This window comes from Amblyomma americanum, chromosome 9 (assembly GCF_052857255.1).
Source record: "Amblyomma americanum isolate KBUSLIRL-KWMA chromosome 9, ASM5285725v1, whole genome shotgun sequence".
Taxonomy (NCBI): domain Eukaryota; kingdom Metazoa; phylum Arthropoda; class Arachnida; order Ixodida; family Ixodidae; genus Amblyomma; species Amblyomma americanum.
In genome coordinates, this window is record NC_135505.1 from 45,947,759 (window position 1) to 45,961,139 (window position 13,381).

The following is a 13,381-nucleotide window of genomic DNA, read 5'->3' on the forward strand; positions in this document are numbered from 1 at the left end:
GTGAAGTGTGAACGAGTAAGGGACCGTGCAGTCGAAATGCTAACGGAGTGTAACCTCCTCTCGCTTGCTTCTAGTGTAAAGAAAGCTCCAGCTCCAAGTCTTGAATTGTTTTTTGCCGCAAAAACTCACAAACCGAATATCCCCTTTCGCACAATTGTGTCCGAGCGCCACACTTGGCAACACGCAGTATCCGGCTATCTACAAAAGAACCTCAACGCCTTAGAAGTAGTCGACCCCTATGCTGTTCCTGACTCACAGGCGATTGTCCGGTACCTCCAAGATAGCAACCCAGGAACCTGTTTCGGATTCAGCATTGATGTTGAAGATTTGTATTATTCCCTACCTCATGACAAGCTCTTGTCCACCGTGAAGGAATGCACACACTCAAGAACGATGAAGTAGCATTTACTGGTCGCAGCGGTATCACAGTAGAAGCCTTTTTAGAACTGCTTTCTTTTTACCTGTGTTCAACTTTTTTGTGGAATGGCGCGGGACAATTTTCTTGCAAAAACAGGGTGTGTGTATTGGTTCTCGTGTAGCCCCGATACTCAGTAGCATTTTTCTTGCAAAAGTAGACGTAGCGATCAAGGAAAATCTTGACGGTCTTGCTTTTAAGATCTGGAGATATGTAGATGACTTTCTAATACTAATGAAAAAGGGAGGGCACGCTAGGCGCGCGGTTGATGTGTTGAAAGTGTTTAAAGAGAACGCAATGGGTCTAAATTTCACGTTCGAAATGCCGGAAAAAGATGAACTTCAGTTCCTAGATCTAAGACTGATGTTCAAGGAGGGCCACACTTGTTGGGTTAATAAACCACGCTCCAAAAAGCCGATACTGAACCTTTGCTGAGGGCACACAAAACTGGTAAAAAACGGCATAGCATAGTTGAGAGGAAAATCTCGAAAACGTTTTATTGAACTTAATAATACATCACGGCCCAATATTATTACCCATGATTACGAAATCAACGCCTGCCGCGATGTTTGACATTTATTGCAGCCGAAGAATTTTCGTGTACTGAAAGGCCGCACCGACGCTAGGGTGCCGATGGCACCGACAGAAATCGTTGGCATGTGAAACGGCGGCTGCGATTATCGTCGCAACGACAGTGCGACCGGGCCGTAATTTTTCGTTCCCGGCGCGCCATGTGAAACAGGCTTTATGGCGAGGCGGCCGGTCGCGCGGAAGGTCTTTCCCGCGCTTTTTTCCCCCTCAGCACCTCCGCGCACCCGAGTCCCGCCTGTTTGGCGCCGCTGCTCGGACGAATGGAGAGGGGGAGCGGCCGGTGGGGCGAGGAGGGTTATGCAACGCCTACTAGGCTGCGTGCGGCTCACCGCTGCTGTAGACGCGTGCGGACGATATCGGGACGGAATGAAACGGGGGCGCGTGGCGTGCGGCTAATTTTGGTAAAGCGCACGCCGTCTAGAAGTGTCCGCGATAAGGTGCTGTACTTGTGGATACGGTGATAAAGCTTACACTGCCTAATGAGCTCGGTTATGAATGCGCCAAACGATGTCTGCTTCAACTAAAGCGGCTGTTTGGGCTTGTTGGTCAGTGAACATGGTAAAAGAATGCAGCGCGAAAAAAACAAGGACGAACAGAAGTGGACAGGAAAGGGCGCTGATTACCAACACATTTATTCAGAAAGATGAGCAGCTTATATAACTTTTGAGCAGGTTATATAACTTTATATAACCTTGTTTTTTTCGCGCTGCATTCTTTTACGATGTCTGCTTCGGCGGTATGCCGAAAACTGAGATCGACCGTACTTCTGTACTTGGGTGAATAAAAAAACAGAAAGGTAAACGTTGAGTTACACGTTCCGGAGTGATGCAGAGATTATGATGAATACTATAGTGGACGGCTCATTTCAGTTCAGTCCACTTGCCGTTCTTTAACGCCGCACAGCACAGGGACATTTTTATTTGGAAAATTGCTTTTCGAGGAGAGGAAATGGTGCAGTAATTGTAATAATTGTAATTTTCTCTCACAGCTGTTCCGCTGTTCGCTCCATTTTTTTTATCCACTTTTTTATCCTTCCGAATGACCTCCCTTTTGGTCTCCGGTTCCTTGTTCCTTCTCAGAAATTCGCTTATTATGCCTAAACACCGCAACACGATGCGAACGCGCCAGCATAGCGGTGTTTTAGCGGCGAAAAAATGCAAGACTATAATGAACGTATAGAGATGTGGTAGCCGATTCGTTTTCCTTTTTTTAATGAAGATGTATAATAGAACTGATTATATGCTCGCGCCGTGCTGCTGAGTCGCTGTTTCAAACCTTCTAATATGACGTTTAATGGGGGCACACTGTTGTTCGCTTCTGTTTTTAGTGTGCGATTTTTGTTTGTATGTTTCTAATCATCCTCTTTTTTTGCTTTTCTCGTATGGGACCGGTTAAGTTAGCAGCCAGCCTTGCAGATGACCAGACACTACTCGTTATCTTTCGTGCAACTATTTTGCAGAGACCCATCGTTGAATATAAACGGCTTAGCAGAATGCACGGGCGGTGCTCGCAGGTAAAAAACGTCGAGGATGCTGGCGTACCATTGATTAGTTCAGTCTTGAAGGAAGACAAGTGATTGACTTAAAGCAATTTTCTCAGACTGGTTGACGAAATGGTACACAACATTCTGTTCAGGCGTATGGGGGGGGGGGGGGGGGGGGGGGGGTGCTCGGGAAAAGACATTCTGCTGCGGGGAAATTTGAGCCATGGTGCTCTTGACAGAGAGAGCGGTTCACGCTGTCCCCTCTAGGCCAGTTGTTTTGACCAATAGTTGACCCAGTGTTCGAAGACGTGATCTAGCCCTTTCTTTCAAAATGGCGCGGGATCACCGAGTAATCGGAGAATTCCTAGGATTTCCAAACCTGGAGGGAAGTAGCTGAAACGAGGGAGGATCTTGACCTCCCATGAACATCAACATCATCATCCCTAACTATTAGCTGCAGGTATTCCTATTTTCCCGCACAATAATTGTCTTCGGTTGCTGGGTAATATACAATATTTAATCAATTATCTGGCAACTTTTAATTTGGTAGCTGTATATCACACTTCCCCGCGCTCATAAGGATACACTGTTAGCATCATCATCATCATCATCGCCATCATCTCGAGAGTCAAAGGCGTGTGTCGTTGCATGATCTTTGCAGTAAGTCATACATGAGAACTGGCGCGTTTACCTGCTGGACAATCCTAATGTCATTAATGCGGACCGGGTTGTGGGCACTCTTTGCAATGCGTCATGCGCGCATGTTTAGTAATGTGGGATCCATATGGATCTTGAAATGGGGGTGGAAGGGGGTAGATGGGGGCCTGGTACGACGAGAAATTGCATCGTTGTCACGTGAGTAGGTGTGATGTCATATTACAGCGTCGTCACGTGACTAGGTCTGATGGCACATTACATCGCTGTCACTTGACCTGGTATGACGTCACACTCATATGATGCCATCACGAATTATAGTGATTAATCTTAGTTTTGCCTAATTATATTCATTACCATTAATTATGCGACGTCATGATCTTCGTCGCTTGACTCGTCGGTTCGTGACGTCACATGGTGCCGTTTTTTGCGTGCCTCTCTTCGTGTACTGCAGTCGCAGCTTCTTAAGTGTTTTCGAAGGCAACATACAGAGGATTGAAAAGAGCATTCTCGCTATGCCGGAGAGAGCTAGAAAATCGAAATATACTGATATGCGTCTGCATAACCGTCGCATTGGAAAGTGCATCGGCGACCAGTTTCTTTACATTCGGTAACTATTCTCAAGCCTAAAAAGAGTATAGTGAATACCTCCCCCTCCTCTCAATTTCTGGTAGATGGTGTAGAAGGGCTGTGTTCGTCAAGTGCCGGTTCGTGCATGAATGAGTGAGAAGCTTCCAATACGAGCAAGTATACACGAAGCAGGTTGCCAAATACTGACACATATACAGTACTCACCGACGTACTGGTGGTAAGTAAGCCTTCCCACGCATTTACATCGTTTTTGGCTACTACTAGTCGGCCCTGCTATTCACTTGAGGTCTTTGCTCTCCGTCCCTTTGATCGTGGACACAAGGCGGCTTCTTCGCAAGTTCTCTTTATGGCGTGCATTTATTGGAAAGTGTGATTTTTTTTCAGTGCTGCGTCGCACTTAAATGACGGAATTGCGCCCTCCACGCGAAAATAACCAAACCACAAGCAGCAATTTTCAGGGGGGGGGGGGGGGGGGGGATACCCGCCGCGGTGGCTCAGTGGTGAGTGCGCTCGACTACTGATCCGGAGTTCCCGGGTTCGAACCCGACCGCGGCGGCTGCGAAAATACGTCCCCGAATCGCTTTCTCTGCGGCGGTTAATGAACTGGGCTCTGTGGCTGCTTAAATGGGCGCAGAGCCGCGTTTTCGCTCCAAAACAAGCGCACACAAGACGCTGCACCACGATTCGAACGCGTTCCGAAGGCGAAAATACGTCCCCGAATCGCTTTCTCTGCGGCGGTTAATGAACTGGGCTCCGTGGCTGCATAAATGGGCGCAGAGCCGCGTTTTCGCTCCAAAATAAGCGCACACAAGACGCTGCACCACGATTCGAACGCGTTCCGAAGGCGAAAATACGTCCCCGAATCGCTTTCTCTGCGGCGGTTAATTAACTGGGCTCTGTGGCTGCATAAATGGGCGCAGAGCCGCGTTTTCGCTCCAAAACAAGCGCACACAAGACGCTGCACCACGATTCGAACGCGTTCCGAAGGCGAAAATACGTCCCCGAATCGCTTTCTCTGCGGCGGTTAATTAACTGGGCTCTGTGGCTGCATAAATGGGCGCAGAGCCGCGTTTTCGCTCCAAAACAAGCGCACACAAGACGCTGCACCACGATTCGAACGCGTTCCGAAGGCGAAAATACGTCCCCGAATCGCTTTCTCTGCGGCGGTTAATGAACTGGGCTCCGTGGCTGCATAAATGGGCGCAGAGCCGCGTTTTCGCTCCAAAACAAGCGCACACAAGACGCTGCACCACGATTCGAACGCGTTCCGAAGGCGAAAATACGTCCCCGAATCGCTTTCTCTGCGGCGGTTAATGAACTGGGCTCCGTGGCTGCATAAATGGGCGCAGAGCCGCGTTTTCGCTCCAAAATAAGCGCACACAAGACGCTGCACCACGATTCGAACGCGTTCCGAAGGCGAAAATACGTCCCCGAATCGCTTTCTCTGCGGCGGTTAATGAACTGGGCTCCGTGGCTGCATAAATGGGCGCAGAGCCGCGTTTTCGCTCCAAAATAAGCGCACACAAGACGCTGCACCACGATTCGAACGCGTTCCGAAGGCGAAAATACGTCCCCGAATCGCTTTCTCTGCGGCGGTTAATTAACTGGGCTCTGTGGCTGCATAAATGGGCGCAGAGCCGCGTTTTCGCTCCAAAACAAGCGCACACAAGACGCTGCACCACGATTCGAACGCGTTCCGAAGGCGAAAATACGTCCCCGAATCGCTTTCTCTGCGGCGGTTAACTGGGCTCTGTGGCTGCATAAATGGGCGCAGAGCCGCGTTTTCGCTCCAAAATAAGCGCACACAAGACGCTGCACCACGATTCGAACGCGTTCCGAAGGCGAAAATACGTCCCCGAATCGCTTTCTCTGCGGCGGTTAATGAACTGGGCTCCGTGGCTGCATAAATGGGCGCAGAGCCGCGTTTTCGCTCCAAAACAAGCGCACACAAGACGCTGCACCACGATTCGAACGCGTTCCGAAGGCGAAAATACGTCCCCGAATCGCTTTCTCTGCGGCGGTTAATGAACTGGGCTCCGTGGCTGCATAAATGGGCGCAGAGCCGCGTTTTCGCTCCAAAATAAGCGCACACAAGACGCTGCACCACGATTCGAACGCGTTCCGAAGGCGAAAATACGTCCCCGAATCGCTTTCTCTGCGGCGGTTAATGAACTGGGCTCCGTGGCTGCATAAATGGGCGCAGAGCCGCGTTTTCGCTCCAAAATAAGCGCACACAAGACGCTGCACCACGATTCGAACGCGTTCCGAAGGCGAAAATACGTCCCCGAATCGCTTTCTCTGCGGCGGTTAATTAACTGGGCTCTGTGGCTGCATAAATGGGCGCAGAGCCGCGTTTTCGCTCCAAAACAAGCGCACACAAGACGCTGCACCACGATTCGAACGCGTTCCGAAGGCGAAAATACGTCCCCGAATCGCTTTCTCTGCGGCGGTTAATGAACTGGGCTCCGTGGCTGCATAAATGGGCGCAGAGCCGCGTTTTCGCTCCAAAATAAGCGCACACAAGACGCTGCACCACGATTCGAACGCGTTCCGAAGGCGAAAATACGTCCCCGAATCGCTTTCTCTGCGGCGGTTAATGAACTGGGCTCCGTGGCTGCATAAATGGGCGCAGAGCCGCGTTTTCGCTCCAAAATAAGCGCACACAAGACGCTGCACCACGATTCGAACGCGTTCCGAAGGCGAAAATACGTCCCCGAATCGCTTTCTCTGCGGCGGTTAATTAACTGGGCTCTGTGGCTGCATAAATGGGCGCAGAGCCGCGTTTTCGCTCCAAAACAAGCGCACACAAGACGCTGCACCACGATTCGAACGCGTTCCGAAGGCGAAAATACGTCCCCGAATCGCTTTCTCTGCGGCGGTTAATGAACTGGGCTCCGTGGCTGCATAAATGGGCGCAGAGCCGCGTTTTCGCTCCAAAATAAGCGCACACAAGACGCTGCACCACGATTCGAACGCGTTCCGAAGGCGAAAATACGTCCCCGAATCGCTTTCTCTGCGGCGGTTAATGAACTGGGCTCCGTGGCTGCATAAATGGGCGCAGAGCCGCGTTTTCGCTCCAAAATAAGCGCACACAAGACGCTGCACCACGATTCGAACGCGTTCCGAAGGCGAAAATACGTCCCCGAATCGCTTTCTCTGCGGCGGTTAATTAACTGGGCTCTGTGGCTGCATAAATGGGCGCAGAGCCGCGTTTTCGCTCCAAAACAAGCGCACACAAGACGCTGCACCACGATTCGAACGCGTTCCGAAGGCGAAAATACGTCCCCGAATCGCTTTCTCTGCGGCGGTTAATTAACTGGGCTCCGTGGCTGCATAAATGGGCGCAGAGCCGCGTTTTCGCTCCAAAACAAGCGCACACAAGACGCTGCACCACGATTCGAACGCGTTCCGAAGGCGAAAATACGTCCCCGAATCGCTTTCTCTGCGGCGGCTGCAGAAATGCTCCAAAATAAGCGCGCTCAAGACGCTGCACCACGCTTTCTCAATGACGAGGCGGGAGGTTAAAGAAAAGAAAGGAACGGAGCGAAGAGCGGAACGGCTGTGAAAGAGAACAACTAGGCGAGGAGGCGGAGGAAAAGGGGAAATAGAAGGAAAGGAGAAAAGAAAGCGAGGAGGGTACCAGAGGAGGAGAGAAAATAGAAGGAAAGAAAGAAAAAGAGGGCGAGGAGGGTACAGGAGGAGGAGAGGCACCGTTGCGAGAGGGGTTATGGAACGCCAACGAGGAGAAATTGCACTAAGCAGTGGTTTAGCAGAAACGAAATGCGCAGCGGATGATCTATCAAGCGCAGAAGCTGAAATGCAAATTATCCTCTCATGCTAGGATGGATTTCACTTACGTGCCTTGCCGGTCCTTTGACAACATGTCATCGAGTACGTCATAATATCGCCACGTGATTTTTGGCAAATCCTCTGCGCCAGGTTTCTTTGATGCCTCCACCGAGATCTTGTGGCGCCTCCACCGGTCTTTCAAGTTGACGAATTTCTTCGCTGCGACTTTACCTGCGTCAGCAAACGTTACGCATTGTATGTCACTGCTCTCAGAGGAGACTTGTCCCACAGCTCACCTGTTATGCCCATTTGCTTTCCAATTATTGCCCAGCGCCTTTCTTTCATCTCAATGTCTTTATAATCTCGCTCCCTATTGTCGTATAGAAATCGATACGGCTTCACAAGCGCTATGAATACAAGGGCGTTGAAACGAGGTTCAGGGAGAGCCACCATGGCTTCCGCGGCGAGAGCAAAACGGGTACGGTGAAGGCGAGACTTGCGAGACTGCGTATCTCTGTGCGGCTCGAAAGGAGCGGCTTGCCAGACGCCGACGCCGTGCCGGGGAAGAAACGTGCAATGGCGGTGGCGCGCCGTTTAGCGAGGAGGAGGCTCCGACGGCGGCGACACTCTCTCCCGAGGCGGCAACTGGTTCCGCGACGGAGACGAGACGGGGGAGAAAACAGCGGTGAGAACCGGGCACCACGAGCGCCGCCTGCCGCCCTCGTCTGGCGGGCTACAGGAAACAAACACAAAGCATGTGGGAGAGCGAAGCGGGGGCGAAAAGTGGGAGAGGGGGGGAGTGTTCCGTTGACCTTGGTAGATCGAGCGCCGCTCCCCTCTGTTCGCTGACAGAGAGCAGCCGCGGAAACCATGAGCTGGGCGCGGTTCTTTTGAACGTTTGAACAGATGTTTTCGGGCCGGAATCGGGCGCGAAACGGCCGCTGTAATAGACGAATACCGGAGATCCCAATCGTTAAATTTAGAATAAGCTGCGCTCTATTTTTTGGTTATGCTTGTCAAAAGCTCTACGCAAAATTCGAAGCAGTTGGAAAACATCTTTTTACTAGTCGCCAACTGTACTAGCTTTTAGACGTGGTGCAATTTTACTGTTCTCTTTCGAAAACCAAACATTCAAACGCTCATCTAATTCTTTTTCTTGTTATTGGCGTTCCTTTTGCTTACGGCTACATGAAGAATAAGCTTAATTACTTCCCTTCGGAGTTGCCATCTCAGTGTTTTTCAATAGTTCGATGCAAGTGCAAACGAAAAGTTCTTTTTAGGCCACCAAGTGTCTCTTTTGCGTTCTCTCGTGTGAATATATTTTATTCATGCTAGGAGTAACATGTTTTCTTTATCATTTCTTCGAAGGAACGAAATTGTTCTACTTTCTTTCATCCATTCCCTGACTCCTGCAATTCATTAATGCTAGCGAATATCTTCTGGTTTGAATAATCTTTGTTATAATCGAAATTGTCCTGGCGCTCTTGCAATGAGCATATGATAGAAACGCTGAATATTTTCCTGCACTCTGCATTGGTGCAAGCTGGTGCTGATACCCGTGCAGCGCCTTATTAGTAATTTCCTTTCGTCTATGTTTTCGTTTCGGAGTTTCTAGTGTTTGAGAATCTTTTGTAAACTTCGGGCAGAAAATTAGCCTCGTTCACCAACCACATTCGTCAAAACTATTCCTGGGCACAAAAGTGTGATGCTTCCTTTCTAGAGATGGAATACTCACTGCAGTTCCTAGTTTCGATGAACCTTCTCTCACTTGGTACTCGAAAAATTCAACATTGTTTTATTTATCGCGGCGAAGTTCGAACTAACTGTAGTGAACTATACACATCATGTCATGATACTGAAGGTGTGTCAAAATAATAAAAAAAAAGATTTCAAGGCATATTGCTTGAGTTAAACGCTGTACCATGATTGACTCCACATGGAGGGAGAGAGAGAATGCTTAGAATGCTTGGGTGGGCCCTATTCCAGGAGCCCACTTGCTTTTACCGCCACTCTTGCTCGGTTCACCAGCGAAAGCTGGTCGTCCGAATGTGAGCTGGACAGCGCCGCCTCCCGGTCCTCACTTGTTTGGTTATTGATTCTTGGTATAGCTGGGTTTATCTGGCACGCCCATATCGTATGGTATAAATCAGCCACTTCACCGCAGGAGGTGCAGTGCGCATTGTACGAATGTGGAAACATTTAGCTGAATTTCACGGGATTTATGTAAGTATTCGATTGCAATTTCCTTAAAATGACCCCTTGCTCCCCTTTAGATTTTTGTGCTTGCGCGTATACTTTCCTCGTTACTCTCAAATTTCGTATAAACCCCTGTAGCTTAATAGTGGTTCAGAATAATTATGTTCCTGCGGCTGTTGCGGGAACCGGGGGATGTAGCGAGCGGGCAGCGGAGTATTTGAGTTCGTTCTTAATGAAGACGACGAAAACTATGCATAGTATGTTTACCATTACCACAACGCAATTTGCTTAGCAAGATCACTGGGTTAGAGGTGTTTTGTCATCCATTCGTATTTCTCTTACGCGGTGTGAGTTATCTTATTTATCTATGGCACCAGTACGTCTTGCGAGATGCAAAATCGCGCATTTCATTATTCTTGGACTGTAACTAAACGCAAAAAAAAGCCTTGTTCTTTGGCAAATGCTGCATCACATTCAAGAACACAAGTTTTTTTTTTTTTGTCGGCATGACCCATGACAGCAAATCAAGCGTCACACAAAGGAAGACTGTTGACGTTATTTCTAACCGTTCTCAGTAACCTAACTCTCCGATAACGGTGCGTGGTATATTGTGTTCAAATTCAGCTAAGAATAACATGTGACTGTGGGCGCAAAAGAACAAATTCGAAGCTTGAAAGTAGACAGCAGAAATTTAACCATATCACATGTACATGGCTCTCATGAATTTTCTTTCGTCCTCTTGAACTTAAAGGTGCCAAAGTTTCACGGCTTCGAAAGCCGTGAAAAACCACAAAGCCGAGAGAATATTACAGTTGTATTTTCAAGGAATGTGAGTACGACAATTCAAAGATAAATCCCTCAGTACTCGTGGTGTCTTCGAAATAAAGGCACACAATACAAGACAATACAATAATATACAAAACACAACAATACTTTATTCTAAACAACGTACACAATGTAGATATTTTACGCAAAGGGAGATAAAGCCGCTTGAAAGCGGCTTGACTTGCTCACCATCACCTGTGTTCGGCTGCGCGGTGCTCAGCTATGTCATGAAATATAAGGAATCGTAATAATAACAAGAAAAGAACATGGATACAGGAAACACGATGGCAGTTTAACAGTGCCAACAATAAAAAAAGCAGTTGTGACTAAGTTTTTTGCTTTGTATTTCTTAAAGACTAGAAATGTCGGAAGTGCATAAACACATACCGATCATCCTGGCGTTGATCTCGACCGGCTGGCGGATTTTGAATGATCGAACCAAACCAATTATAAATACCAAGCTGAAGATTGCTGGTGAAAGTGGCATCATGTTGCACTGGCTTAAACTAATGGACAGTTTTAAGGCAGCCAGGAAAATCGAGATCCAGGGCACCTTGCATCAAGGGCTTTTGAAAATAGACAACTAGGCGAGGCTAGCCGTGCGCTAGAGCGCAAAACAATGCACGAAGATGCGACATTAAAGTCATGGTTTATCAAGAAGAATAGCATTATGGTGGGCAGGTTCGCACATAGGGCAATAACTGCAAGGTCTAAACGCGGTACACGTAAGGCTGTAACAAGAGCTCTGGCTTACAACTAAATTTATTTATTTATTCACAACATGAAACAGCACTAACAGGAAACCCAAGTGAAAGGTGATGCACTAACGCGTTTAACGCAGTCCATGAGCGCATTCTTTATCAGTCAAATCAATTGACGATGTCGTGGAGCTTCATGCCCTCCTATCAGTCATGGCCAGTGCCCCCGAAAGTTTTTCGCAGTTGCCTTCCGCTACTCATGTTTACCGCACTGCCAGTGCGCGTAGCGGACTGACGTGGCTCGTCCGCGAGCTTTCAAGCGGCCCAGCGCGAGAGTGTGCCGCTGCACTGAAAGGCACCCCGACAGGCGTCGTCTTGCAACATTGCCTTGTGCAGTGCTTGCAGCAGACAGCTGACAAACCCCATTTTCGCATTATCTGCCTCCGATAAGACATCATAAATTGCTCTGGGATGCCGAAAAAGCTGCTAGAAGATCATGAGCTACGAGTGGACATCCTCAGATGAACCACTTGTCGTATTTTGGTGTCTTGGGGTTCAACGCCCCAAAGCGACTCAGGCTGTGAGGGACGCCGTATTGGAGAGCTCCGGAAATTTCGACCACCTGGGGTTCTTTAACGCGCGCTGACATCGCACAGTACACGGGCATCTAGCATTTCTACCCCATCGAAATTCGACCGCTGCAGCACAGGATCGAACCCGCATCTTTCGGGCCAGCAGCAGAGCGCCATAACCACCGAGCCATCGCGGCGTCGTAATTTGTTCCGTGCAATGTAGCCGTAGTGTATATCCTAACGCTTTCAGACCGTGCTTGGTATGTTAGAGACATTTTACGGTGTGTAAATACAACAACTGGGCAACGTCTGCATCGCTGAAATGCGTTTCCGAAATCAAACTAAAGAATCATGGGAAAATGATCTGCTAGCTATTTCTGGTTACGATTATCGCTCAGTATTTGCCTGCTGCATTGAAGTCACTGAGTATGTCCGAATCGTTCGATCGCTAATTTAATTGCGCTGTGACGTCGATCATTGTCCGATATAATCATAAGATTAGCGCGCGCGTATCCTGAACGCAGAAATCGATAATCACGAAAGTTAAGCGTGTTCTATCGTGGTTTATCTGCCAGCGTACGCGGCCTGTTTCACTTCAGTAGGTTTCACATACGTTTGAACTAATTTAATGCATCGATCAATATATATTTGTTTTTTCGCAGCACTGCAAAGCCTTTTTAAGTCGTAGCTTCCTTGCCTTAACCAGTGCCCCGTCGAGCTTCACGCGTGACTTGAACTGAATGATGATATGGCTTTTATCAGCCTCTAGCGTAGGCACACGGTGAGAGGCATCTAGGTCAAACTCAGATATGCTTTCATTTATGAGCTAGCCGATTTGTGAGATGATGCTGATAACGCTTTCATCTTTGTGCTTTTCTACTCCACGTTACCTCGAGGTTGAAGTTTCTTGAATACTGTTTCGAGTTTACCAGGCGGATTTCAAGATCGCGATTTTTCTTTTCAAGGCTAAAGCGTGTTTCACATGCAAGCGAAAATGCCAGCGAATCCTGTCGCCGCGACGTAAAAACCTGTTTCGACCCGTCGCGGCGGCTCGGCCGGCCAGAGCGAAGGGGTTCCAACAGGTTGGAAATTTTCGCAGCGACAGCGCGATAGCTCCGCCCTCTGACCAATGACTGCACGGCCGAAAAGCCACGTGACGAGAAGAGGATTCGTGCGGGAAAGACAATGTTTGTTTGCTACACGTCCTTCTGTCACGCACGTACGAACTTAAAAAATTATATTATTGGCATCAAAATAAGAAGGAGTTTATATTTAACAAACAAGAGTTCTTTATTTCTTAACAAAATTTGAGCAGTCTTGGAAAAATAATGCATGAACATTGTCCATGTTGATGGTTGCAAACCACCTGAACCAATCGCGAGCTCGTATTCTTCGCCAGCAACACTGGGATTCGCAGCGGCAGTAAACGCTCTGGAGCGACGCGTGTGAAACGGAACCTTGCGAAAAGCATTGCTGCGCCGCGCCGCTGGTCGCTGAGTTCGCTCAATCGCTTGCATGTGAACCGCCCTTAAGGCACTTAGCATGCAAGGCCACATTTTAAATTGAT

At 48.6% G+C, this 13,381-nt stretch overlaps 1 protein-coding gene across 2 annotated transcripts in view; it reads right to left on the reverse strand.

Annotated features, from left to right (window-relative positions):
* The window catches only part of LOC144105328 (uncharacterized), a 47,916-nt gene extending 39,643 nt beyond the window's left edge, over nt 1–8,273 (reverse strand). For both annotated transcript variants that reach the window (XM_077638465.1, XM_077638464.1), the window contains exons 1-2: nt 7,820–8,273; nt 7,592–7,754 (exon numbers count right to left, since the gene is read on the reverse strand). In XM_077638465.1, coding sequence (XP_077494591.1) covers nt 7,592–7,754; nt 7,820–7,976 — 320 coding nt within the window. In that variant the 5' untranslated portion in view covers nt 7,977–8,273. The remainder of the gene's footprint in view (nt 1–7,591; nt 7,755–7,819) is intronic.
* Nucleotides 8,274–13,381: the final 5,108 nt, after the last annotated feature.